The 27,984-nt window shown below is 40.4% G+C and overlaps 5 protein-coding genes and 1 long non-coding RNA gene across 11 annotated transcripts in view; 2 read left to right on the top strand and 4 right to left on the bottom strand.

The window, feature by feature from the left end:
- The window catches only part of Syx1a (syntaxin 1A), a 31,074-nt gene extending 21,195 nt beyond the window's left edge, over positions 1-9,879 (bottom strand). Inside the window, exons 1-2 of one of the 4 annotated variants that reach the window (XM_076387938.1) lie at positions 9,577-9,879; positions 1,325-1,411 (exon numbers count right to left, since the gene is read on the bottom strand). In XM_076387938.1, the coding sequence (XP_076244053.1) occupies positions 1,325-1,411; positions 9,577-9,609 (120 nt within the window). In that variant the 5' untranslated portion in view covers positions 9,610-9,879. The remainder of the gene's footprint in view (positions 1-1,324; positions 1,412-9,576) is intronic. The other 3 variants (XM_076387940.1, XM_076387941.1, XM_076387939.1) reach the window with 3 other exon arrangements.
- A 1,733-nt stretch (positions 9,880-11,612) lies between these two features.
- Positions 11,613-14,550, top strand: Ran (RAN, member RAS oncogene family). 2 transcript variants are annotated; one of them, XM_076387943.1, is made up of 3 exons: positions 11,613-11,752; positions 12,326-12,799; positions 12,979-14,550. In XM_076387943.1, exons 2-3 carry the CDS (start codon positions 12,368-12,370, stop codon positions 13,192-13,194), a joined length of 648 nt encoding a protein of 215 aa, XP_076244058.1. In that variant the 5' UTR covers positions 11,613-11,752; positions 12,326-12,367; the 3' UTR covers positions 13,195-14,550. The 2 variants fall into 2 exon arrangements, with proteins under 2 accessions (XP_076244058.1, XP_076244057.1); XM_076387942.1 differs by lacking the exon at positions 11,613-11,752 and adding an exon at positions 11,786-12,057.
- A 208-nt stretch (positions 14,551-14,758) lies between these two features.
- On the bottom strand, positions 14,759-17,094 carry LOC143185167 (elongation factor Tu). The gene is made up of 6 exons (XM_076387927.1): positions 16,966-17,094; positions 16,635-16,687; positions 16,399-16,564; positions 15,993-16,300; positions 15,275-15,936; positions 14,759-15,191 (listed from the first exon to the last, which is right to left on the bottom strand). Exons 1-6 carry the CDS (start codon positions 17,000-17,002, stop codon positions 15,002-15,004), a joined length of 1,416 nt encoding a protein of 471 aa, XP_076244042.1. The 5' UTR covers positions 17,003-17,094; the 3' UTR covers positions 14,759-15,001.
- Positions 17,012-19,709, bottom strand: LOC143185124 (uncharacterized). Its single transcript, XM_076387858.1, has 3 exons — positions 19,625-19,709; positions 19,228-19,566; positions 17,012-17,116 (listed from the first exon to the last, which is right to left on the bottom strand). Exons 1-2 carry the CDS (start codon positions 19,707-19,709, stop codon positions 19,262-19,264), a joined length of 390 nt encoding a protein of 129 aa, XP_076243973.1. The 3' UTR covers positions 17,012-17,116; positions 19,228-19,261.
- A 146-nt stretch (positions 19,710-19,855) lies between these two features.
- Positions 19,856-21,177, bottom strand: LOC143185181 (uncharacterized). Its single transcript, XR_013002873.1, has 2 exons — positions 20,973-21,177; positions 19,856-19,945 (listed from the first exon to the last, which is right to left on the bottom strand). It is a non-coding gene; the product is annotated as an uncharacterized LOC143185181 (long non-coding RNA).
- Positions 21,178-21,392: 215 nt separating this feature from the next.
- Positions 21,393-27,636, top strand: Impe1 (Ecdysone-inducible gene E1). Of its 2 annotated transcripts, XM_076387925.1 has the most exons (9): positions 21,393-21,714; positions 24,078-24,240; positions 24,316-24,447; positions 24,571-24,825; positions 25,049-25,288; positions 25,401-25,506; positions 25,780-26,090; positions 26,701-26,955; positions 27,376-27,636. In XM_076387925.1, exons 1-9 carry the CDS (start codon positions 21,661-21,663, stop codon positions 27,393-27,395), a joined length of 1,536 nt encoding a protein of 511 aa, XP_076244040.1. In that variant the 5' UTR covers positions 21,393-21,660; the 3' UTR covers positions 27,396-27,636. The 2 variants fall into 2 exon arrangements, with proteins under 2 accessions (XP_076244040.1, XP_076244039.1); XM_076387924.1 differs by lacking the exon at positions 27,376-27,636 and having other exon boundaries at positions 26,701-27,345.
- Positions 27,637-27,984: the final 348 nt, after the last annotated feature.

Raw genomic sequence — 27,984 nt, 5'->3', positions numbered from 1 at the left:
TAATTGAGTGTAAAGGCGTCTTCGGGAAAATTCAATTCAGGGGTGAGAAAGTGCAAGCTTTGCTCTTTAAAATGAGTCCAGGCTCATTCTCCTACGATTATTTTTCGCAAAGTTATAGAAATTCAAAGATTGGCAATTTTTGGGAGCTCTGGATCATTGCGCTATTCTGCTGTCGATGTCGCACTTTCGTTCAAAGTACGATAACTCGGCGAAAAAAAATCGTAGATCAATTTTTAAGGTCTCGTTGGAAAGGGGAGACTTCAAACTGGAAGTCTACTGCAAAATTAGTCGCAAAAAAAATTTATCAAGCTCCGAAGAGTCGTCTAAAGTTGGAAAATATTTGAGGAAAAAGCACCCTCTCTTTTTTTACCTGCAGCCTAGCATAAAAGCGTCTTCACAAAAATTCAATTCAGAGATAAAAAAGTAGAGGCTTTACCCTTTAGAATGAGCCTAGGCTCACTGTCGTACGATCTTTTTTCTCAAAGTTACAGCAGCTCAAATATCAACAATTTTTCCCTTAATTTTGCGGCAAAGTGTATAATAATTAATAATCATTGTATAAAATATTGTTCCAATCGAGGATGTACCTTTCAAGAAGCATTCTTGCTAAACGAAATATGGCTCCTATCACGACAGAGTTTGACCACCAGCAGGCTATAATCTAGAGCTGCAGATTTTAGCTATTCCTAACGAATGTAGATCCTCAGGTGTAACTCTCTGATAAGGTTTCGCATAATGATAGTGCTCGAAATACTGAAGCCATTGATAGTCGGTCTCGAGGATGGAGGGCTGATACCAGAAGTGTTAATTAAATAAGATATTTCTAGGAAGCTTAGCTTAAAGTTTTACCACAGATAGCGGGATAATAATACAACGCAGTCTAATTACAAATATAACAATACTACACAGAAAATATTCTCGAGACAAACGGTCCTTGCAATATCTCATGAAAGAATTATTCCTCAAACTTTCTCTCGTTTCAATTTTCAATTTCTCGATCATTTTGTTAATTAATTCTTCTATCAAGCAAGCCTGAGCAGTTTCATTTCCTCCTGCTGAATTCTAAAGTTCACTCCAGCTAAGCTACTTCCTCGATTGAAACAAATTGATCGAAAGCTTGAAAGATAGGTAGATGGTCGAGTAAACAGGTGTTCCGATACAAGGATCTCTCGCTGGGGAGTTAAACGTAACCAGAGAAGGGCAAACGACGATCTCGTTTCTCTGGTTACCATCGTAAGGGCGAGAAAAGTACGGGGGTGGAGGCGGCTGGTTTAATCTCTTCCCGTCGGCGAAGCGAAGGGTGAAGTAACAACCTCGTACTCACCTCTGCGAAGAACTCGGACATGAAGTCATCTTGGCCCCCGACGTTGACGGACACATCGTCCGCCACGTCATCGTCGTCCGACTGGGCCTGGAAAAAGCAAATGCATCGTAATTAGTCAGAGCTCTGTAAAACACTTACTGTAATTATAATCATGCATCTACAATTCCTGAAATGCCTTGCTTTACTTGTCTAGAGAGGCGTGACAAATTGTTAGACTGAAATTGTGAGAGGAAATGAGAACATGTTACAATGATTTATGGCTGAATATAAGTATAACACTTATAGAAATTGTCTACTAAATATAATCGTTAGCTCTATGAACTAATTTCATCAATTTTGTTGAAATGGTGGTCTTAAACATTTGAGTAAGATTCATATCTCTTCATATTCTTGGATAATGGACACAACTTTCATGTATGTACTGAAATGAATAACTGATTAATCGTTTTTGGTATTATATCATTTATCTGTTCGAGTGTTTAAATTGTCACTGTATAATGCTCTTTGAAAAAGTGGCAAAGGTCCGAAAATACAGCATGGAATCGAACAATTTACACGCCTCTGTATACCGAATGCAAAGCAACACGCTAAAACGCGATCGACAAATCGATATTCCTGTCTGGTGGTGCGTTGGAAATGCCCCATACCCCGACACAATGGAATCGTATAAATTGTACATGTACGGGCAACAATCTCTGCAGCGTGAAAATCTATTCCTGGGGTGTCTGAAATCGATCGAACCAGCGTGTTACATTTTAATCTATTAACGGAGTAATGTACATGTATTCAACAAGAGTTGTGAAAAGACTGTTTTCAAATTTTCTGATATTCGAATTCTTGAATTTTCAAATATTTAAATTTTTGGATTCTCAAGTATTGCAACTCTCAAGCATTGCAATTCTCAAGTATTGCAATTCTCTAGTATTACAGTTCTCAAGTATTACAGTTCTCAAGTATGGGTATTCTCAAATATAGGGGAATTCTTAAATATTCAAATATTCAAATATTCAAATATTCAAATATTCAAATATTCAAATTTTCAAATATTCAAATATTCAAATTTTCAAATTTTCAAATATTCAAATTTTCAAATATTCAAATATTCAAATTTTCAAATATTCAAATTTTCAAATATTCAAAGTTCTCATTAATTTTCCTCTTTCTGCGGCCTAAAAATGTAACCACAACCGAGCATCTTAAGAAAACGAAAATAGAGCAGTTTCCAGCGCTCCTCCATCTCCTTGGAGCTCTCGCTGTGAAAATTGAAACTCTGAAACTTCGTGTGGCCACGAAGAGGAAGAAGTCGACGTTCGTGGGTCATAAAAGTAACGTCAAAGATGCAATTAACAAGGGGGGATAACGACCGAACCACTGCGAACGGGACTGGAGCAGTCATAGTACGAGGTGCACTCGATCGATACCTCGGCACTCGCGTACGATTAAAGAAACAAATGCTTGTAGGCGTCGCGTTCCGTGGCACACGACGTACCCTCGTTCTATGCCGACGACCCTATTCCAGGGCTCGCTTTGCTTATCATTACTATCACAATTATTTTTCATTCTCAGAAACCATTAGAACTTACTTAATGTACAATCCCACCAGCTATAATCTCTCGAGGAGCTTACAAAACACAGTGGACCTACATCTGATTGTGAGGAAGCTCTAAAAAATTATGAGAACTATCTAGGCAGAATAGAACTTTCAGAAGGAGAAAATACACATATTTCCATTTGAATTTTTAAGAAAAGGAAACCATGGATTAAGTCATCCATTTAGAATCGAATTCTCTGTTGAATCTGAGAGACATTTTTCTCTTTAAATTAGAAATTTTACAAACCATGGTTCATAATATGAAGCTAAATCACTTTAGCTTCTAAGAGACTCGCATATCCCTAGTTATAATCTGGTCAGACTGCAAGGGAAAGAAGAGACGAAGGATCTCTCAAGAAGACCACAAAAAGTATCGATAAGATCAGAAGTTCCCCTGATAACATCTCGAAACACGGCAAACTCCAAGCTGAACAAACATCTCGAAAATTTCGAACTCCTCGAGCCTGCAGCTGCTTCCCAAGTCGAACAGCATCCCTGCACGTCCCAGAAGTTTCGTTAAAATCGGTGACCCGAGGGAGCAGCCTCTTATTAGAAGCATGGTGAGTCGGAATGGAGGGAAGTAATCGAGAGTCGCGGAGTGCACGAAAAGTGATACAAGACGGAGCTAAGAACTGGGTTCACGTGTGGCAAAGGTTACACAAACAGGACAACAGACGAGGAGCATCTCTGTTAGACGCTCAGCCAATCCATTGTCGGGGAGAAACGTGATGAAAAAACGAAGGACGAGGCTTGGACAAGGCGAAGACAGAGTAACGATAGCTGGAGAGAGAAGTCAGGAATGATTGGCAAGTTTCTGGGAGAGATATGAGCGAGCATTGGGAATGTAACTCGTGAAACTGTTTCTCCTTATATCGGCAGACGATATCTCGAGCCCTTCATGGACCTAGCGTGCAGAAGCTGTGTTTTGTCAACTGATAATACTGCTGTGAGTTTGTTGAATATAGTTCGAAGAGATGCATCAAGGGGACTGAGAAGACAGAAGCCCTTATCAATTGGAATATTGGCAAATGGGAGAATAGTCGAAGGAGGTTACTTCCTAGTTACTTCAACAGACTTAAACATTGTCAGTGCTTGTGACGATAGTCTTTTATCAGATCTTAAACACGATGAATCTAATTTTAACATACTGTCACAATTCAGTAAAAATTCACCACAATTCACTTCGGTGGTAATTCTAACTTGAAAATAAAATTATTTTTATACTAAATTTATGTTTGTATTTGTGCTACAGTGTTCCCCTAGCTGTTGCTGTAATTTTTTGTTAGTACCATTCATAATTGTGTAGGTATGTTAATTTAACTCAGAATAATGTAAAAATTGTCACCATGGCAATCAAAATGCTAAATAAAGTTGCTCTGAAATTTGTCATTTTGATTCCATTCTAGGAATTATGACTAATATACGATATTATTATCATATGAGTAATCATTAGTTGTAATCTATTGTTGGTATCATCATGTATTACTTGATTAGAGAAGTGAAACTGATAGGTGCCAAGCTTTGCAAATTCATCCAAGCTTATATGTACCTAATTAGTGTTCAAGTGCCCAGACGAATAAAAAACAAAAATCAAATGCTGGATATTTTTTCAATCTTCGATTTTCAATGCTTTAGAAGCTAAATCTAATAAACCAGAAAAAACCGCGACGTGATATTACGTAGTTTATTGGAATATTTCAAAGTGAATGTTAAAGTAGGTTATCATCCTCAATTGAGCCTTTCAGATGCCACATCGACTCCCCTTTATATAAAAATTCCAATTTTATCATCGAAGAACTTTCCACAGATTGAAAAATTTCAATTAATTAGATACATCTACCTCTACATTTCTCAATTTCAATTTTTCAATACATTCAATACTGAATTGTATATCCTATTCCTATTCTCACCAATCTTAACAAAATGAATCTCTCCCTTTTACTTACTACTGTAAAACTACTTAAGTTTGGACAATACATCAAAGCGTTAAAAAGTCCTCTGAGGAGAAGCCTCAAAAGTGATCAGTAGACTGCAAGTTTGTATACAATTTCATATTTCTATAAACACAGTTACAGGAATAGTATCTAAATAAGAATTTCTTTTAGCTTTCAAATACCAAGTATAATTTGTATTCTATTTTTCATATTTTCTATATCTTCGAATATCCTCTGCATTCTGCAGCTTCTCACACGTCTCAGATGCCCACAAATACTGAAAAATCCACCTATGAACGCCGAATGTCTCCCGAATAAAACAGAAACCATTGGCTCGCTGCAATCGACGAGCGTTTCTTGCCCCTCGACTTCCCTTCGCGACTTTAATCGCCCACCCCCGAATGTCCCCTTGACAATTTCCATCGAGCTCTCCTCGTCAGTCGGCCCTTTGTTTCGTGCCTCCTTAACCTACCTACCTAACCACCTATCGAAATGCCGAGCAAGCGGAACTCCCCACGAAACACCGTCGACGATTCGACGACGACCGATCGGCCAACACCCTCGCAACCTCGAATTGTTTTCCTTCGGGAGTTCTGAAAGCTTCTGCAATGCTGGGATGCTCGAGGGTGCCGTCGCTAGTGAAGCTGTTAGGTCGTGTGTTGCTCATTGGACACACGCTTCGACATAAACTGCTATATTTGCTATCTAATCGCGCGAATCGGTAATCACCGACGTATTCTACTTGCTCGCGCGCTAATCTTCAATCTCGCGACCTCGGCTGTTGACCGAAGCCCGCACGTGCTGCGGGCATCCATCTTTTCAGTGCCTATTACAGCGAAAATATAGCATGGTTGTAGATACAGACTAAATAGTGTAGTAGACGTGAAAAATATTCTGATTTCAGGTGTTAGGATGAAATGGCTAACTCCATTTTTGGAATTCTTTTTAAGATTTCAGTGGCAAAGCAGTTGGCTGATGCTTAGCTTTTTAGGGGTGTTTATGTTAGAATAAATGCGAATGTTCTGATTCTGTGGAGTTAATCGAGTTGCATTGAGCAAATGAGTCATATATTTCTTGTTAAGATTGTGGTAATTGAAGAACTGATTTGGAATTATTCTTGCCATATGAAGCCTCTCTTATGTACAGTCTTCTATTGTATCTAATTTATCTGAAGTAACTATCTTAACACTAGGACTGAAGCTTCCCACTATCAGGAAGTAAACCCATGTAATTTTAAATTAACTCTATATCTGTATAATCTACGCCATCTTATGAATATCCTTACAGAAATTATAATTCCATTATAATAATTCTATCTACAATCTACACACATTCTGAACGTTTAAAAACTCATTTCAGCGAAGATGCAAATGGATTCTTTCGACCTATCCTTCCAGTGTTAAATGATCACAGAAATGATTCAGTGTAGATGTATTCAAGCAATTAGTGCTATCCATTAAATGCCTAAAGGTATTGGTAAGCGAGTTTAACCGTGATTAGTCGAGTTTACTCAGAGCCTTAATATCATGAGGATCGACTTGATACGTAGATGACAGAAGTTTCAAATTTTCTTGCCTCCTCAGTCGGCGAGTTAACGAGAAGACGCGAATAAATCAAGGGGACTTGTCGGTCAATTATAAATTGTTCTCGCGACAATCTTTCGGGCGTTTCGGCCGTGAACGCATTCTCGCGCGCATCACGCGACTGGCAGGAGCCTTGAGGCGAGAAATAGGGAAAAGAAGCGTCTACGGTGCAGAAGGAGGCCTCACCATGACAAACAGTCGTGATATAATCCGAATGCAAACATAGTTGAGGATTTAGATAGATTTCGAACAGAACACTGGGCGCCTCGAGACGAGACAATACAGAATCCTGGTGATTTACTTGCTTCTACTTCAACGTGTGCTGTTAGCACATTTTAAGTTAGAAGATTAAATAGCACCAGAAGCCACAAGTAATTACAATTATTTGTGACCCTAATATGTATTTGCATATGTCCAGATAGCACTCGACGTCTTGAAGATGTCTACTTTGTGTCTACTATGCCTGAACAACTTAAGACATAATTTGGATGTCTTGAAAATATACTGATTTCTATCTGTGGGTGTTTCAAAGACATCTTTTGAATATTTTGAGGACTTTACTGAATATCTTTAACACATTTTTAAGACATCTCTGTGCTATATGGGTTATCTACTTTGAAGCTTATGAGAGAAAAAAAGATAATAATCCTCACAGCCAGTGTCCAACTTTGCTCTGATAAATCTACTCATTTGCTGCAAGTATATTCATAATAAATAATGAATGACTAGTCTGCTTATCATAACACACTTCTGACAATGACTACAATTCCTGTTGACTTCTATTTATCTTATCAGAAAGCAAAATTACCGAAGAAAGAAAGTAGAAACAGTAACGAGAAGATATCGATTATTAACACAGATTAGAAGAAAAACTACTACATGAATCAAGTATCTAAGATAATGCAGTACTTGAAAGAAAATGAACAGTTTGTGGTTGACTCAACGAGGAAGGCTGAGAGAGGAAAATCCGGGGAATCCCACAAGCGGATGTGTAATTATCCACAAAATATCTTTGAACCTAATCGCAGAACAGGAAGGGCGTGCAGCCATGTCACTGGCCATGTATTTTAATTAAAACGCAAGGTACTTTTCTGCCTAAAAGCCACGCGACCAGCTACGCCCAGACATAAGCTTTTGTTAGATACATGTTAGCCTATGAATGAGTCATCGACACAGTCGCGTGTATCTGTCACGACGCGGGGAATGATCGTTCATCGCCAATATTGGAGGCAAATCCTCCCATGGAATTCGTCCAATGGGACGCGACTGTACCAACGATTCTGTCATCGTTGCGAAATAGACGATGACGAAAAAGATATATGTATTAGCAAACACCTGTCAGCCACAGGAGGCACTGGTTTCTCTTCATCTTTTCCCTCCCTCTACTATTCTCCCTCCTCGTGCACAACACCCAACCTGCTCTTTCTATTCTTCCTATAGCTTTTCTCGTTATAAACTCGTCGATACTTCTTTCGTTTGTTAGTGGACTGTGGAAGATTATGCATATTCCTATTTTCATGTACAAAATTAGGGAAATGGAACTTCTATATTTGAAATATTATAAAGTATGATGTCTACTATTTTCTAATTATTTCTACAGTTTTCCATGTTATATAGATTCTGTATTTTTCTGTATATTCAAAGTTTTTGTATGGAGATCTGTCTAGAGATCTGCAGTCTATTTATGATAGAATCTGATGAAATAAAAATTAGTGAAGATCTTTCATTCTCTATGGATTTGCAGTGGTATTTAGTAGGGCTATAAAAACTGCTCTAGAGAAGTTTTTTATTTTAAATTTGCTCTCATATTTATATGTAGAAAAAGTTTAGACTGTTTTTTTAGAACCTCAGTGAACTTGGGGTTAGTAAACTGCAGCTGTTTATGCAAATCCCTGGTTTCATAAACAGAATCAGAGAAGTGCAACCTTATCATACAATTTTCTTCTCCCTCCAAATACTATACAGTGCAGTTAACAGAATTACTTTAAGCTAAACACTAGTTTTAATCAAATTAAACTACAATATTGTACAATATGTGAATTCTACATGTCTCTGAAAATAGAAATTTGCACATAAATACATAAAGGTCCACAGTCCACTAATTAAATCTTCGATACTACAAAAAAGGGAATTGTCAGCAGACTAGTTAATCTCAGAATTTATACTTTACGATCCCCACGCTATAACATCCCAAGAAATCCTCTGGAACCAAAGAAGCCTTAACTCTCTATTAACCAGAGCTATCCTAACTAAATCTCAACAGCACCTATCTCAGTATTCTCTATCATGTTCTGTCTCAGCCCCGTTAAAACATCCTCGTATTACCGCTCACCGCTTCCACCAACAGGTGAAAAGCGAATCCCCGACGAAATACTGAAACCGTAATAATCGTAAAAGCGAAGTGGTCATCAACTTTTCCAACCAATCATCATAATCCTTTCGCGGTCAAGCCAATCTAGAAAACAAGCAGATTCCCCAGCTCTTCGCGCATCAATCCTCAGTTTCTCGTCTCGACCAGCCGTCGTTTGACAGCGATGACGGTTGACACCTCGGAAACGCCTTCTCCTCCTCGCGCGCTCTCCCTCACTCACTCTCTCTCTCTCTCTCTCTCTCTCCCGCTCTGTGCCGTTTGCTCGCGAAGGAGATCCATCCGGGCATCGATTCAATTGATGACAGAGTCATGTATTCCCAAGAGGAACGCTCGCTCCCGTTGCAACAAGAGAAACGGCAACGAGTTGCACGTATGGAGATCCTAGCGCGTAGCGATACTGAAACGAGAGTGAAACGAGGAAAAGACATGGAACGTGGGAAAAGGGACGAGGGAAAATATTACGAACGAGGACAGAGAGAGAGAGACAGAGAGAGAGAAAGAAAAAGACGAGAGGAAAAGCGCGCTAAGAAGATGAATAAAAAGAGAAATAAAAGAAGGCGCGGAAAAGAGAGGGCGGGACAGAGAAGAAGAGGAGAGTGAGAGAGAGAAAGAGAGAGAGACAGTGAAAAAGAGGGATATGATGTGTGAGAGAGACAGCGAGAGAGGAAATGTGCGAAGAGAGACAGAGAGAGACAGAGAGAGAAAGTTAACGGGCAAGGCTGACCGAATCGGCTCGGTTTCTAGTAAAATATACGTAGCCAGTTGAAACTCACCGCGACGAGGGCTGCTAATCTATCCTTGGTCATGGCGAGGGTGACGAAGAGTTGCGAATCAGCGGGTGCACGGTTCGAGCAGACTAGCGACTAATCCCATTCACGATTTTATCCATGTACGATGAGCACGGCCACTAAAAACTAAAGGAAACGGACGCACTAGCGGCGAGAGACACGATCGTAAAATCGATACACTCGCGAACTTGCCTGCTTCTGCAGTGCCGTCCGCTGTAGTACGCATGCGCCGCTGACGTCAACTCCGAGCAGGAGCGACCCCACCACTCGGGGAGCCCTGGCCCAATCGGGGAACACCTGGCGTGTCGAATTTTTATTGACAGTGAGGGGGAACGATGGCTTTTCTTGTCCAGGTCTGTCTTCCGAGTTTTTTCGGTTCTTGTTCTTCACCTGGAGGCTCTTTTTCTGAAAGCGAGGAGACATTAATTTTAGGATTGTAAATTTTAGTGCTTCAGGGCTGCGGATAATAGGCTTTTTTCGTCGAATCTGCGGGGATGGTAACTTTGAATAGCATTCGCCTGGGGTTTTAACTTAAATGAAGGAGTGTTTGCTTATGAAAATATTCCTGTCTTTGGTAGCGTTTTTGTCAAATTCTTTCTAGCTGTGTTGCATTTATCTTCCATTGATATTTGATGTGAGAATGAGATAGATGCAGGATATCGAAAATATATTTATGGAGTGGGCGTTAAGACCTTTGCAATTTTTTTGAATTTTTTTTTCTAAGTACTTCCTATTACTTTCTGCACTCTCAATTTTCAAACAATTTTTTTTCCTATACCTTCATACTGATTTTAAGTCATGGGAGAGGAATACAAATGTTTAATGTGTCGTATGATGATGTACTCCGAAAAAAATTGTAATAATATGCGACAACACAAAAAGGAAGAAAAATAAAACGAAGGATATATGATTATTAACTCTAGAAAACCCAAATTGTTGCGTAGTTAGAATCATTCGAACCTAATCGTTGATTTTAAGAGACTGAAAATATCTAATTCATCTGTTACGATTAAATGCGATTATTTTTTACACTGCTAACAGATTACTGACAATCTACACGAGTTATTTTATAGAAAAGCTAAAGTTCAACACTTTGTGGATATTTTTTAACCCCACTTTGAGTTTAAAGGAGTTAATGATGTTTACAGAATAGGGATGATGGATTGACTACTCAATTTCTTTTCTTACCTTTTCTCCTCTCACTGTTCCACCTGTATATCTGAAGAATGAAACGAAATTCACTGATATCACTATTTATGCGCCTTACTTAATTCACTAATATTAACTACAATGAAAAGGAAGTCGAAAGTGAACGAACTACGCGATGTTCGAATTTGCCACTAGCCGCCATCTTGAAAAGTAGTTCCCTCCCATTCCTTTAATATAATTTATTGCTCGAAAGACTCTATAAATACTCAAGTGTTTTAATTACTACTTGAACTTAGAACACTTGTCTATCAATAAAATAAAAATCATTATTACATACATATAAAATCAAAATCCAAGCAATCGTTTACGTTAAAATTGGCGCCAAAGCAAAATACAACTTCTCAGACCTCATCTACCTGAAGTTTGCTATAGGCCCCAGCAACAGCAGCTTTAACTTGCTAAATTCAGTTTGAATATCTTAGCGGGAGTTTCAAAAAGAAAGTAGGATCCGTAGCAAACACGCAGTCGCTTCGTTTCCTTTTCCTATCAGCAACCACCTGTAAATAACCTCAGAAATTCATTCACGAATTTCGTACCACAGAAACAATTAACACTAGCAATTTAAGCCAGCAATAATTAATCGAAGCCACTGCTTTCCCACAATCTGTGACTCGACGCGCCCTCGCGCGCCAGAATAGTTTAAACTTTCCTAGAAGACGACTCTTTCGTCGAAAACTAAAAATCTTCGATACCGACTCGATGTGGCGCGTATAAAATAGATGTCGCTATACTATAGAACGTTAATCATGAAAATATTTCGAAAAATCAGCCAAACCCGTATTATTTTAACGCTGCAAAATAAAAAATATTCAACCCGAATTTTTCTACATCCTTCCCACTAAACCACACCTTTAACTTCCACTTCCTCATATTCGGCGAATGACGAGAAAGCGGACCCCTACTGGTTGAGTCAAAGGAACGCCATTGTGAGCCATAACGACTGTGTGGCAGGGTAAGTTTTATCGGTCATTTTCACGTACCACGTCACTTGCCGGGAAATTTTGTATCCAGCCCCTTGGATTTCCACAGATCTCGTGTAAATTAACCGTCAGCTCGCCCAATCCTTCTTAATTATCACAAAACCGCGCGCGATCTTGTGTCAAAATAAGCCCGAGAGCCTATCGTGTTAGAACGGGAGGCGCCATTCTCTTGGCGGAACGTGGTGAATTCCTACGTCGGCTTGCCGTCTCAGAGCGCGGGATATCGGGCAACCGGCTTTCGGAGCTATCGTTGAAAGTACGATCAATTAACGCCTCGGTAGGTAGGATCGCTGAACGAGCAGAAATCGGTTGAATTTCTCAAGGTTCTATCCAGTCGATGATCCGCCGATCACGTTTTTAACGCGTGATAACGTCTAGCATATTCCAGTAATTTCGAAACCGCGGATCTCTGTGCCTGCGATAGCGTGGTCGGTTCACGTGCTGAGATATCCAGTCGAGAACAGATTGTAGCAGGCTAACGCTGGAGCAGAGTCGTTTGACTCGAATAATGTTCCTGTGATCGAACGTCATCGGTCGTTTTTCAGATTCGTCGCTTTGTTACCTGATCAGTGAGAAACGACATCAAAATGGCACAGGAAGCTGATATGCCCACTTTCAAGTGCGTCTTGGTCGGTGACGGTGGTACTGGGAAGACAACGTTCGTCAAACGGCATTTAACTGGTGAATTCGAGAAGAAGTATGTTGCGACCTTGGGGGTGGAGGTGCATCCTCTGATCTTTCACACAAACCGAGGACCCATTCGATTCAATGTCTGGGACACGGCTGGTCAGGAGAAGTTCGGTGGTCTTCGGGATGGTTACTATATTCAGGGACAGTGCGCTGTCATTATGTTTGATGTAACGTCAAGAGTGACGTACAAAAATGTACCTAATTGGCACAGAGACTTGGTACGAGTGTGTGAAAATATACCTATTGTACTTTGCGGCAACAAGGTCGATATCAAGGATAGAAAAGTGAAAGCCAAGAGCATCGTTTTCCATAGGAAGAAGAACCTACAGGTGAGATACTTTGGTTCTATGAAATTTGATAGTAAACTCCGATACCATCCTGTATTCCTGATGATAATTCGTGGAATGAAGTACTATGATACCTTTGTCCTTCTAATCTGACCGTTTCTAACATAGTTTTCATTTTTTGTAACCTGTATGCAACAAGTAATATATTTGTATGATTTCAGTACTACGACATTAGTGCAAAGAGTAATTACAACTTCGAGAAGCCTTTCTTGTGGCTGGCACGTAAACTGATTGGAGATCCCAACTTAGAATTTGTTGCTATGCCAGCGCTCCTGCCACCCGAAGTCACTATGGACCCACAATGGCAGCAACAGATCGAGAAGGATCTTAAAGAAGCCCAGGAGACGGCGTTACCAGAGGACGACGAAGATCTTTAGTTTGTTACATCGCGTATATGATCCAAACAGAGGCAAAACGCGTACGGGCACGTTACGTTCACCTGCTTCTCGGTAGATCGAAGATTCTTTCATTGAAGAATTCGCGTACACTTTTATTCGATACCTAACATAAATAACGATAAATATATTTCTGTGATTACGAGTTTCACATGCTTTGTCTTAAAGAAGGGATACAAGAATTGAATGTTACTTTCGCTCGCATAGGGATTTGCGCGCGTTGAATGTATAACACGTAACAATTTTAAATGTGAATAGTATGATCCGAGCATAACGTACCTTTGCCTGGTATAAGCTTACAATTCGAGGAGGGTTTCGAAATTTTACTCGTTCGAACTAAACACGGTTCGATACTAGACGTTGTGCTTGCTCCATATTCTTTACTTCACTTGCGTATTATGAATGTGTATGCGTGAGTGCTTGTATGCTGTGCGATACGATGTGTTTAGCGTAGTCAACGTATGATGTATCGATGAAACCAATTGTCGACCCACTTTAAGGCATAGCGTTAAAGCAATGAAATTTTTGTTATTAGTTCTATTGTACCTAATATAAGGGGAATATAGTGTGTAAAGATTGTAAACTTCCGAACAAATGAACATGCTGAAAGAAATACAAACGTAAAAGTATTAATTCTGCAAGAAAGAATCTCTCGATGTGCATGAATTACTAATATTTAGAAGTCACTGTTTACATAAACACATTCAAACTGGGAAAGAAACAGATTGGAAAGGCTCTAAAAAGTAGTCTGATGTTTACTAATTGATAAACAACGTTTTCGTTAACTTCACATGTACCGATTACGTGATTATAAATAAGCAAAGCGTATTGATTGATGTGTATGTACCAATTGAACGAACAAAACAGTGATCGTTCTCGCGAACAATTTGCTACTACCCAATACAATGTTGTACTTTGAAATAATGTTTCGATTGGTGCGGAGCACGATTTGTAGTCAGTTGCGCCTGTCCACGATAATGAGGACTATTTACTATTTTTATAAGCGAAAGTGAATGTATGATTTGTTCGACTTAAATTATATAAACAGTGTTTTTCTTTTCTAAACAGAAAATGTTCGTTTGGTTGGAAGATGGCTTGAGCACTACATAAGTCCCTTTCCTTATATCCCTCGTTTCGTTGGTAATAGAATACAAATACGCGTAAGATTGGATGGCGTGAATCATAAAACTTTTATATAAGAATTAAAAAAACAAACAAAAAAAAGGTATGTCGAATCTGGTGTTACATTATTCTGCTCAAAGCAGCTTGTACCAGTGATGTGTACTGAATTCAATAAATTGTCATAGAATTGTTGAAATACCTCGGAATGCTCACATATATGCGCAACGTCACGTTCTCTTGTATCCTTCACAAAATTGAAGGGAAGGAAGAGGTCTGTGTTATACTAAACATCGCGACCATTCCGATAATACTAAATTAGTAAGTTTTGTACAAGGACAGTTTATTGAACGATACGTATAAAGGATGTTTTTCAGTTGCATGTCTAAAACGTAGCATCGAAATAAACACATTTACATTAACATAATTGTTGATAAAAACGATTTAATGCTTACAGCTGCTTACATATAATATATATCTATATCACTAGGTCGCTGGGGAACAGAAACTTCTAATTACAGTTACGTGAATATGCATATGAAACTCGTGAAATCAATTTATGATGATACCTTTACACGTGCATATATTCTCGATTAATTAAACAATTCATCTTTTTAGTCAAATTGCTGATAGTAATCGCATCGATTTTCAGACGCAAGAATGCATCAATTTAAGCTTGTGCATTCTCCGTCTCTTTCTTCAGTTTCTTTTTACCTTCGAGAATTTGCATTCGCTCATTATCGGTTAGAGGTGCTAGAACATTTGTGATTACCCCCGTTGCCAAGGTTTTTCCTCCATCTCGTAATGTGAATCGTTGTCCTTTCTCGCAAACCATTGGCCTTATTAATTTTAATACCGCTCTGAAAGTAAGAATTATACTCATTTGATATCTGTTTAATGATTTTACTACACTATCTACCTATGAAACATGTTCGACACTTACGAGAAGTCTTCACCAGGCATAACTAAACTTTTATTTTTTAAATTAAGTTCAGTGGTACAATCCCACGTCTTACAGTACATCTGAGCGTGAATTTGGTGACTTATAGGTTTCTTTTTACCTCCTTCTGCGTGAGTTAACATGTAAATTTTACACTCCAATTGATCGTGGGCTTTAATACTACCAGGCTTGCACAAGATCATGCCCCTTCTGACATCTTCTCTCTTTAAACCTCTAAGTAAAGCACCTAATTGATCCCCAGCTTGTGCCTCCTCTAATATTTGATGGAACATCTCTATTCCAGTTATTGTAGTCTTTATAATTTTGTTGAAACCGATTATTTCACACTCTGAGCCCTTCTTTATTTTCCCACGTTCTAATCTACCTGTAACTACTGTTCCTCTACCAGGGATTGAATAAGTGTTCTCTATGGGTAATAGGAACGGTTTGTCTAAATCTCTGATTGGAGTTGGGATAAAAGTGTCCACAGCTTCCAATAACTGCATAATAGACTCTTTTCCTATCTCTGGATTTTTGCCCTCTAATGCACAAAGTGCACTGCCTTTAATAATTGGAATCTTTTCTCCATCATAACCCATTTCAGTCAGTAACTCTCGTATTTCCATCTCTACTAATTCAGTCATTTCTTCATCCGCGGCATCAACCTTTTAAGGATAACTTAGTTAGTATTTTACTATTGACGCTAGTTAGAAAATTTTACCTTATTAATGAAAATAACGATATGTTCAATGCCAATTTGCTTAGCCAGAACTAAATGCTCTCTCGTTTGAGGCATAGTGCCATCTGTAGCTGCAACTACAAGAATCGCGCCGTCCATTTGTGCTGTACCCGTAATCATGTTTTTGATATAATCAGCATGTCCTGGACAATCTGTGTGTCCATAGTGACGATTCTTTGTTTCATATTCAATGTGAGCAGCATTGATAGTAATACCACGTGCTTTCTCCTCTGGTGCATTATCAATTTCTGCATACTCTTTAGCCTTTGCTAGTTCCTTTTCGGCTAGGACTAACAATAACAGAGGAACGAGAATGATAAGTCTAACTAAGCTATGCAGAATGAAAACAGTTACGCTAGAAATAAGATACATAAGAGGCAACTAATACCTTTGGTGATAGCTGCTGTTAATGTTGTTTTTCCATGATCTACGTGACCAATTGTGCCAACATTACAATGTGGCTTTTCTCTACTGAATATTTTCTTCTCCGCATAGAATCTCTGTGCGGTCACATTTGGTAAAAATGTACCGATACATAACTGACCATGCAGTTGCTAAAATACAAGGATTCAGTTCAAGACTTGTTCAAAAATATCATAAGAAGTACTGTAACAATTTTCTTACTTGTTTAAGAAGATGCTCTATGTAAAACACTTGCTTCAACGATTGTTTGAAGGCTGAAAACAGAAGAATATAAATTTCAGAAGAAATATTCCACATAATAACAGTAGTGCCCGATTAGTTAGCCACGGTTAGTTAATACACCTGGCTATTTAAATAGGCAACAATGTGGCCAAGTCGGAACTACTGTACTACGAATCCATTTACACCTTAGAAGATAATAGTTCGAACATTACGAACGTTACTACTTTATACTATTAAATAGGAGTACTGACACCGACGTAGCTATAAAAAGTTTGAAGAATAATTAGAAGATTCTGATTGATCTGCCTACCAGGATTTAAAATTACTTTTCCACAGTGGAATGCCATGGTGCTTCCAAATTTTCTTTGCACTTAACCTGAGTAATTTTCTTGCGTTTTCAACTAACACGCAACGACACGAGCGACACAGGCGGACGAATAACACTCTGATAAGTTGCGTAACTATGAAACATAAGATTAACGATAAGTATAAAAGTAGGCTTATTAAATACGAGAAAACTGAGATTCTAAAGAACTTAAAATGATATTTTTTAAACGTAATTATTGATACATCTTGATAAAACTATGCGAAAAATAGTAATTTGACGTGTTTATGGACACAGAAACGCTGTAGCCATCTAGGAAATCCAGAAATCGGAAGAATCAATTAGTTATTAATTAATTAGTAACTTGATGATGTAGAATCATTATAAGAACTTTTAGTATAACTATACAATGATAAAAAGCCACGAAAATTGTTTACTTATTGCAAAAACAGCATTCGAAAAGCGATTTAAAAATAGTACCATCAGCGCCATGTGGTTGTGGCGCCAAGGAACTAACGATTCTAAATTACAAAACTAATACAATAAGTTTACAACGTTGATAATTATATCATAAATTTAAAATGCTATACATTTCTAAATTTTAAGCAATAAATTTATAAATTTGTCGGTGCAAAAACAACGCGCACTCTATTTTAATAGAGACCCAAACAAACAATTCTTGATTCCCTCATTGCGCATTGCATGACTCTGTTACGTAATCTCAAAGGCCCAATTTCAAGAAAATCTTAACGATTAATTATTCAATCATCTCCACAAAGATTGCACTTAGATTTCACACACACGCGAACGTTTCTTCGTTCACCGACATTCTACCTCGACTAATTATTCGAAAAGCTCTTAGTCACGATGGTTCCTTCGAAAAGAAAGGAAGGAAGAAGGCAGGTACGCGCGCTATGAAATTAATAAGCGAGCTCTAATTAATTCCAAGAGTATAACGAACCTCGGAACGCAGGAGAACACCTAACGGAGATCGGCGGGAACAGGGGTTGGGGCCCATTATTATCGTCGTTATAGCATAATTTGCAGATACTTGGCCAGATAAAGGCGCGTAATCGAGATGCGCCTGTACCAGAGCAGATAAATTAACGAAGATATCGAAAGGCCCCGGACATCCTTGCTCCTTCGTTTCGGAAGCTATGAAGCTTATAACGAGTTACACTCATGGTACAAATTATATTCTAAATATCACAACAGACACTATTACATCGAACTTAACAAGAGTAAGGAAACTGTAGAATCTTTGAGTAGCTAATAGTTTGCTCGTTTGTTTCTCGATATAAAATCGGTAAAACTCATGTCAGGCTTCCCAAAAAAGAAAAAAAGTCGCGTATCACACATATGTGACCCTGATAGAGAATCTGTTGAACAGCTTTCTTGAATTTTCCTCTCGACACCCGATCGTGAAGACGAGTTCGAAAGCGAATTCAGAAAGGTACCGTTCATTCTGAATAATTCCGGTTCTGGTAACGAGTCAAGTTTACCTGCGCACCCCTGCGATCGTTGCATACTTGTCATACTTCCTAGTCATAATCACTAAACAAAGCAAAAACGAAACGTGACGCGAAATGACTGAGGGACTTCATCTACATGTCATTTACCATTTTAAAGTCGACCGCGGAATTCATGAAACGGTGGGAAAGCAGGTATTAAGCTTAACAGAGAATTACATGATAGTAGTCTAGAATTAATTAATATTCTCAACACCTGTGAACGTATTTGTTATACACTGTACCTAACACTATGTCATTGCTCGTCTTATTATCACAGAAAGAAATAAAAGTTCCATATTTCTGAAAATGGAAGTCCATAGTTGTCTTATATACACTGTTGGGCAAAAGTATAAAACCACATGTTAGTAAAAAGGTAAATGTTATAGAACATTAATAAAAAAGAATTATAATTTATAATAAGAAGACTTATAACAAGAATTACAATAAGAAATCAAATGGATCCATACTTTTGGTCTACACTAAGTGTACCCAGAAACACAGAAAAGGAATTACAGTATATCTGTGGCTACAAGGCAAAGTGATCTCTGTCACATTTTCAAAAATTCGAATTAGTACCTTAATTGAGATCTATATATGCACATAGAATATAAAATCCACTTTTACCAATTATTACATAATTAGATACTACGTAATTAACTAACAATGCTGTCTTGACGATAACGCTTTTTTCGTAGCTCCTGTAAGGAATCAAAAGAAAAAGTACGTCGTTTCGTACCTGGGTCCCCAGTAGACCACTGCAACGCCAATCGTTAAAACTGCCAAGGACCGATACCCTGTTCCCCTCGAATCCCTGTATCCCTCCATCGACCGTGCCTCTCGTCCCCAGATACAGCTCCCAAATCCTCTCCCCAGTCTATCATAGCGACCAGTATGTAAATTCGTAATCCACCTAATAATTTCAAGATCGAGATGGTACACCAGTCACGTATTAAAAAGGGAATACCGTACTCCTCCCACGCGAAGCGCCTCTCTCGCCAGCTCCCTCGAGTGCACAGGCCCCAGTGGAACGTCAACAGAGCGGCGCGTGCCGATACGTATGCCGATCGAAGCAGTACTGTTTCGTTTTTACGGCGAGCCTTTTACGGTTTTACGTTTCCGTGGGGGTCCTTTACCTCGGGCCCCCGAGCGGTCCCGCGCTGCCACGGACAAAAGAAGTTCGAGCCTCTCTCGAGAGGGGGGAGGAGGAGGGCCCCCCATTTACATTCCGCCGTAGCTCATCGCGACGCTTCCTGTTCCTCCACAGCCGCGCCGTTTCTCGCTTTCCGCTTCCCGCTTTTCCACCGTTCGAACGGGCCTCGTCCCGTAGTGGAAGCGGCAAGGTGGATCTCTCTGGCGGAGGTCAGAGGGGAAGGCCTGCCAGGGGAGGTCAATTATGACGCGAGCACCGACGTTTTACGAACGTAGACGGTTCTAATTGTGAGCGTAGTTCGTACCTGGAATTATAGACAGTCGTTATAGACTCGGTGCGGGTGGATCGTTAGCGGTGAGGATTCAGCTTACGGAGCACGAGATTTGCATAAGCTCGGCTTATTACTAGTCTGATAAGTGGAGTTCATTTAATTAGTAGCTGGAGGTTCTGAAGGGGTTGTATTGTAAATAGGAATGTAGTAGGACCTCGACTAATTGGCTTAATGGGGATATCGAAACCGTGACTAATCTCTTGATAGTTAATTCTATTATTGGAACGACGATATTTGTACCGTTGCTAATGAAAATGATCCTAGTCGAAAGTCGGGAGAAATTTCATTTAACAATTACTTAGTATTACATCGATTTACGGTACAGAGTAAGTGGTGAAAATCGAGTTTTATGGATTCTGGAGTTAGACCACTTTTATTATTAAAGCGAGTGGAATGAAATGAAGGGAACGATGAGAAACGAAATATTATTCACGTTATCATAAGCGTGAAGGTACATACTGCCGTGCAATATTCCGACAAAGGCTAAGTGTCAATTAGCCGCGCGATGAACCGCTTAAGTGCGTCCAGCGATATGTAAAAGAAGCTTCTGTCGAGAACTAAACAACACTTCTACAACCTTTAGTGATGAGGTCATGGAATCTTTAATCGGTTCTAAAGACGTCAACATGGAAAGCAGTAGTGCGTAATGGTCGAAGTGGTTCATTAAATTTGACTAGCTGTCTTAATGGTAGACAGTATGACTCTTTAAATCTTTAAGTAGGAAACCAGGCTCACTGCGATAAGTTTATGACATATATATATAGTACTATATTTTCGAGATCGACTCATGCTCTTGCTATTCCACTTTAGTGTCATCGAAAATTTTGTCTGGTGATCTAGATATCGAAATAAGCCTTTCCCACTCTAAATAGAAATTTCAAACTAATGTTGTCTCGATACAAGCTCGATATATTTTGTAATAATTTGTCAACTGTTTCATTTATGCAAACGCCTAAAAATACTGTCTCATCTCAGAGTCCCGCCTGCTTACGAAACGCACCCTGTGCCCAGACGGTCCTCGAGGTACCGTTTCCTGTCGCGCGACGTTTCGATGTAATCGTGTGACAAACTGGCCACGCAACCGCTGCATCGTCGGCGTCGGGGTCGGGGAGGTGAGCTCAAAGACGACACCGGAGGTCTTCGAAATGGTTGAGGTCGCGTCATCGCGCGTCCCCTCGGAATACCAATGCATTTCGAGGCGGCCAAACGCGTGATTCGAATTCTTCAGCCTCGTCCCTCTCCTCACCCTTCCACCTCCTCCCTCATGCCTTTTGCATCCACTCCCACGTGGCGCGGTGTTTTCCACGATTTTCCATCGACGAAAACTGTCCTCCTCCTCCAGGGGCATCCAGCGGCTTCCACTCGAGCCTGGAAGTCGCTCGAGAGACTCGGCGCCGCGGCGAAAGGGAGAATAAATTCGAAGGAGGAAATCAAGACCGAGACCGTGGCAAAGAAGTGGGAGAGCGAGGGAACGCTGTTATGTCCGCTTTTCCAGCGCTCCTGCACGGGAGCCGCTCAGTTTGCCTTCAGTCATCTCGAGGGACGCGCGAGCACTGAGCCCAGGGTCCCCTTCTGCTGTGAATTAGAGAGAGGATTCAGTTAAGGGAGAATCGGTGCAGGAGCTGGTGAAGGAAGCGCGGTTGCAGAGGTGACGACAGGGAGAGTCGCGAGCCCTGCAGACCGGAAACATGAGGGGACATTATGGGACCATCTTTCTGCTGAGCGTCCTGATTCACTGTTCGGTGAGTTTCAGAATCTTCTGGGTGATTAGGATAAAGGGGGGTCACTCGGAGTTCAAGTTTCCAGGAACTGAAATTCTGGAAATGGGGAAAAATGTAATACAAATGGATTTTGAACATTTGAGTTTTGAGGATTTTAGTATCTCCAAGTTGGGGAATTGAAAAATTAGGAATTCGAGAATTTGAAATTCTCTTTGAGTGACTCCACCTTGGCATACTAGGAATTTCAGAAAATTGTTACGAATTATCAGTGCCTGAAATACTTCACTGCTTTCTTAAATGGAGCTCAATATTTCTTTCCACATAATTAATCGTATCTGTATGAATTTCATTTATGCAACCGAGACCTAATTAATTACGATTAATTATCTCAACCGATCATTCATTCTCGCTTTATCAAAGTTGAGAATGAAAAAAATAAATAAGGATCTAAGACGACGAGTTTATATTGAAGACAGTGTGTTGAGAGATGACTGTATTGCGCGCGAAAATCAGCAATCTGCACTTGCTGTTTCTCAGGAAGGATTCAACGAATGCATTTGGTTCGTTTCGTTACACTCGCTCGCTACGCTTGTTCCGTCTTCATATTACGGAAGAATCGCAGGCGTTTCGGTTCGCTGTGAACGATGGATTGCATTCGGTGTGGGAGATTTCGTCGCTATCACGCACGGGTCGAAAGTTCGCGAGTGCAGACTCTGGGAACGAGGGAAGAGCTCTAGTTGCCTCTTTGGGGCCTTTCAACTTGACCTGAAATTATCCAAAAGTTTTTTGGCCAGTGACCTACGCCTGATCTTAAGCATAAATGATACATATGAGAGGCGTGGCGCTTGCGTGTACACGTTTCAGCTTTAACATTTGGTATGAACGATTCGGTATTGTATGTATATTGGAATTCAGAAATATTGGGATTCTCAAGTCGATATTGGAATTCTCAAATAAGTATTGGAATTCACAGCTATTGGAATTTTCAATAACTAGAATTCTCAGTTACTAAAATTCTCAACTATTAGAATCCTTAACAATTGGAATTTCCAAATATTCAAATTTTCAACTATCGAAATTCTCACCTAGTGGCCCCCCAAATATCCAAGTTTAAAAATATTTTAAAATAATTGAATACTATTCAAACTTTCATCTAGAAAGTTAATACAATTCTCAAGAGGGAAATGTTCTATTAAATCGCGTCTGCACTACGCCTAAATGCATAACGAAAGATTGACTGATGTTTTCTAACTTTCTTCGACCTTTATCGATACTTAATGTATCACATATGTATAACACGCATAAGCGTCTGTATTCCACACTTTCCTGCGTCCAAAATGTACAATAATCATACAACAAGCGAACTCCGACTGCTCTAAATAATTTGAAGCCACAGCAGACCTCCTGACGAGCCTATAACGAGTGAATGCTGTACACAGCAACGATTGCGTCCTCAGAAACGCATTGCCATGTTAGAACGAAATTGCGAGTCTCGCGTTCACGGCTAACTAGCTAACGGTGTGCGACACGCGTACGGTTGTCGCGTTTCTCCCATCTCGCCTCGCTCCACCGCGGGCACCGCGACGGCCCATTCGTCTTCGTCGTCGCTCCTCACGATCAACAGTTCTTCCACTGCCATTGGGAGCTTCCTTCGCCGCCGCTTCCGCGTTTCCCGCTCCGTTTGTCGCGCGTTCCTCGCGCGAAATTGCGCGGCCATTGTTCCCCGATCGTGAGAAACTTGGTAATGAGCGGGGCACCGCGTGGATCTGCGGCGTCTGGAAATCGGGTTGACGACGAGGATGTGCTGGGGGGGAAGAGAAAACGCGGGGTACCCCGGATATATCCATGAAACGGGTCCAGTTTAAGGATGAGACTACTTGTGCAGGCAAATGGCAACGCCTGATGCGATGCTGGTAGATGAGATTTGTTATAAAGCACAGAGACGTCTTGAAGATGTTTTAAAGACATACTGTGAAGTCCTGAAGATGTCTGAAAGCTGTCTTTGGAACATCTGATGTCATAATTTAGTATGCTTTTAGGGCGCCTTAAGTGGTGTTTAGATTAGACAAAAATTGAGGTCCAGACGAAAGATAGACGTCTTTGAGGCGTTTTGTGGGCGTAAATGTTAAATGTCAGAGATCTGAGTATAATAAATCGATTAAATTTCAATATACTCTGGGCTCTGCTTTGGAGTGTTCGAGAGGTCGAGATTTTGTTACAGTCTCAAGAGTTGCAGCCTCGAAAGTACCAATCTCGTGACTTCTAAGAACTCAACCCTTGCTCTACATTAATTCCTTTCGTTCAATAAATCTACTTCAAAAAAATTCTACTTGAAAAAGACCAAGGAAAAAAATAGAAGACAAGACCTTTTTACAAATTTTCAGGGACCAGTCCTCTCTTCGCCAACGACGAGAAGCTTGAAGCTGGGCGATGGCTGCACCAGAGACGAGGACTGCGAGAGGAGCATCGTCAGTAGTCAGTGTCGACGCGGCTCTTGTCGCTGTTTGCCTTACTTTGCCAGCTACAATGAAACTCATTGCCTCGAAGGTGAGAATCCATTCTAATAGTTATCGCGTGGATGTGAAAGTATGCAGCGTTCGCTGATACAATTTTCTGAAACAGCGACACTTCTGGGACAAGAGTGTCTGGTCGAGGAGCAGTGTTCTCTGAAAGTGGCCAATAGTGGATGCTACGACGGTTTCTGCGGTTGCAAGGATGGTTTCCTCCAATTTCGTCGGCATACTTGCTTGGGTCGTAAGTAAACGAAGGACAGTCTTGAAGGAAACCTTCACCTTGACCTCCTTCGATTTTTCAACCTTGAAAGAAGAGGATCCTACTCTGTTCTGTGGTTTTATTCGTTTTCTTTCATGATTCCAGCGGCGAAACTCGGCGAAGTTTGCTACGAGCATGCTCACTGTCGACTCTGGCAAGAGAACTCTCATTGTGACTTCTTGATACCTGATCTGTTTGGTCGCTGCCAGTGCACTGCGCCAATGAGGCGAGAGAATGATATCTGTCGGCTGGATGATCTTGTGAAGCCTTTGCCTCTTGATCAGACTTCGACCTCTGTATTAACAGAAGCCCCTGGGGAGGATCTTGATAGCGAGCAAATTTCAAAGCCTGAAGAGACAGGTAGTTGGGGAATTTGGGTTTTTCACTTAGCAAAGTTTCGTATCTAAATATCTCATTTCCCTTGCTTCCTCTGCTCTTGCTTCTTGTATTGAGTGGTGCATTAAGACTGCATTTGTTAAAGAGCTTCTTTTATTAAGTTAAAACTTTTATTAAATTTTTCTCATATCTTCTAGTATCTTGACTTGTTAAAAAATATTGAATGGTTCTATTTCTATCTTTGTAGGCGTTCAAATGTCCTGGTTGAAAAATGACTCGACTTCCTCGTCGACTACTGGGGTCTTGATTCCCGTGAATCTGGTCACCAAGCCAAACACCGAAGACTCTGATAACCAATTACTGCCAACTGAGGTGACTACTAACAGTTATAATAGCAATCACGACGGCAATAATAACGAAGATGACTCGATTGTTGTCGATGCAATTACTGAAACCACAACAGTCTTTAATTCTTCTTGGACCTCAGGTAACTTGGATCGGTAGTCTTCTTGGTTACAGATGTTCTATGAATCCTATTTGCCCTCTCTAATCAGAGGACCTAGTTCCCAGGAATTTCTACTTGATAACAACTTTTCTAGGCCCTGGAAAAGCAGATCGTCACGAAGCCAGCGCAGCCACACCTGTGAGTCTGGGACACGATTGCTTCACTGACTTTGAGTGTCGCCTCGCGGACCCCTACTCTAGGTCAGTAGAAACTACAGATTTCTATACATTTTTGAAAATCTGAAATGTATAGAAACTCATAGACCATACACGTGTATATTAATATTATACAATATTTCGAAATATAGAAAATATGAAAAATAGACTGCAAATTATGATAGTTGGACGGTGAAACTTCTTCTTCAGTCTCCATTTCTATAACTGTCTATGGAAACATGAAATTGCAGAAAAGTCCACAGTTTACTTATTACTACCCAAAATTCTGAAAATATGAATTCTTGGTTTTTGATCTAGGTGCATTGATGGCGTCTGTGATTGCGGCTTCGCGGGAAACGGCACCTGCAGCGCGAAAAACAGAGGCTGTGCACCTGGCACGTTCCAGTGCAGAAGCTCTGGCCAATGCATCAGCTGGTTCTTCGTTTGTGACGGGAGACCTGATTGCGCTGACGGATCGGATGAAAGATGCTCCGCGCGGGATCTCGAGTGTCCAGGGCAAGCCTTCAGGTGCGAGAAAAGTGGGATCTGCTTGTCGAAGGCAGTGCTCTGCGATGGACGTCGTGACTGTCCGCAGGGGGAGGACGAGACTGGCTGCAATAATAGGAGAAGTATGTTTTGTGTGAAATCTACACCTGGTGAAATGTTATCGAATAGTACTGCCTCAATAGAAGCTACGGGAAGAGATAAAAGTTCGTTTTGAGTTCTTTTTATGTACCAGCAATTTGATCCTCGCTTCTCAAAAATGAGGGTCAGGTAAAGTGAAGAAATACTTAAATAGATCCACAAAAAAATATGAATATTCTATCGAGCCTATATCGAGACAATACTGTACTGGTGACAAATCCTCTAATAACTTACAGCATTCAAAAGATGAAGCTTTATAAGGTAAATGAGTCAATAGCTGACCCAAACCTGGACACTATCCCCAATTGTATTTAAATTTCAGCTTAAATTCTAATGCCCCTAACAAAGAACAAGAAAAAAACAAAGAATATTATCATAAAATAGTATATTCAGTTACTGGAATGCAGTTCGAGTATCAAGACATACACGTTTAGGTTGTCCATTTACTGGATCATAGATATCTTAAGTGTCCAAATTCTGGGTAATCTACTTTTTCATTTCTTTACCAGAATATAAAATTGCATGAAAATTCGCAGTCGAGACCTACCCATGAATCAACTTCGCTAGAACAAAATTGAACGATTGCTTTTGCAGAGTGCCCAGACGGAGCCTTCAGATGCAACAATGGCCAGTGTCTGCCAGCCTACGAATTCTGCAACGCAGTGGTGTCCTGTCGAGACGGAAGTGACGAGCCGAGGGGCGCCTGTCGCACACGGTACCGCGGGAGGATCTCGTCCAGGCATTGCCCCTTCAGGTGTGACAACGGCAGGTGTCGCTCAGACGCGATCACGTGCAGCGGCCGCGACGGCTGCGGCGATGGATCCGACGAAAAACAGTGCTCCGTTTGCAGTCAGTATCTATTCCCCTTTTTCCCCTATTTTCGCTCAGTATCTCGATTTTTGCGGCTTTTTCCTGCGCGTCGCGATAGCTCTTTTCCCGGGAGGAAATCTACATCCGCGTGCAGCGTTATCTGTGGTCGCGGAAACAGAGCACGCTTCTGCTGGTTCAGGTACACTTTCCAACTGCGGAGAAAAGCAGTAAATACGGAAAAATGTGAAGCCGAGTTCTTCGCTTCTTTGGAGAATTTCGAACATTTTGTGGCTTGTTTTAGAGCAAAATAGGAGTAAAATATTTTTAGGAGATACTGGTATTTCTTGAGGTTCGGGAGTATAGGAGCAATCTTTGGACTTTTATTTGTAGAATTATTTTACGATGGCTTAATAATTTTGAAATTAATTAATCAAATAATGTTACTGTTCTTATTTTCAGGGTGTTCGGCTTTCGTGTAGTGATAGACAAGGGCTATTGAATACACAGCCAGGTTGCCATTGCAACGATGGAAAAGGTCCAGAGGAACAAGTTCGGATCTAGAGATCAATCGCTACTTGCGAAGCACCAAAGACTGCTCTCCCTGGGATCAACGTGAGGGACATTTTCCTAAGGATCGAGGACCTAAACGCTCGATCGCTACCATCTGTTATGTTCTCTTTTGTACCATTCAGTGCGATTTTACAATAAAACTAAAGATACGAAGTATGAGCTAGATTCAATCCCTCCTATTTGCATAAGAAGTTTAAGGGTATTGCAGTACTTTTGTAAATTCTACAAGAAACTTCAATAGCTTGAACTGAACATTTTCTCCTTGCAGTAATTAATAGAATTGGAGGAGACCAGAGGATCCAAGGATCAATCTTCAAACTCGCAAAGCATCAGACTCTCCTTAGGACGATCGCTGACGTCATCTTCCTGAGGATCTAGGACCTAAATCCTCCACCTACAATCTCCCCCATTCTACATTCTACTTTTAACCATTCAATACCATTTCACAATTAAACCCAGCTATCTTCCATTCTCTTTACGCAAGTGGTTCAAAAGTGC

Source organism: Calliopsis andreniformis, chromosome 10 (genome assembly GCF_051401765.1).
Source record: "Calliopsis andreniformis isolate RMS-2024a chromosome 10, iyCalAndr_principal, whole genome shotgun sequence".
Taxonomy (NCBI): domain Eukaryota; kingdom Metazoa; phylum Arthropoda; class Insecta; order Hymenoptera; family Andrenidae; genus Calliopsis; species Calliopsis andreniformis.
Note: the sequence above shows the minus strand (reverse complement) of the source record. Positions and strands in the feature narration are given on the sequence as shown.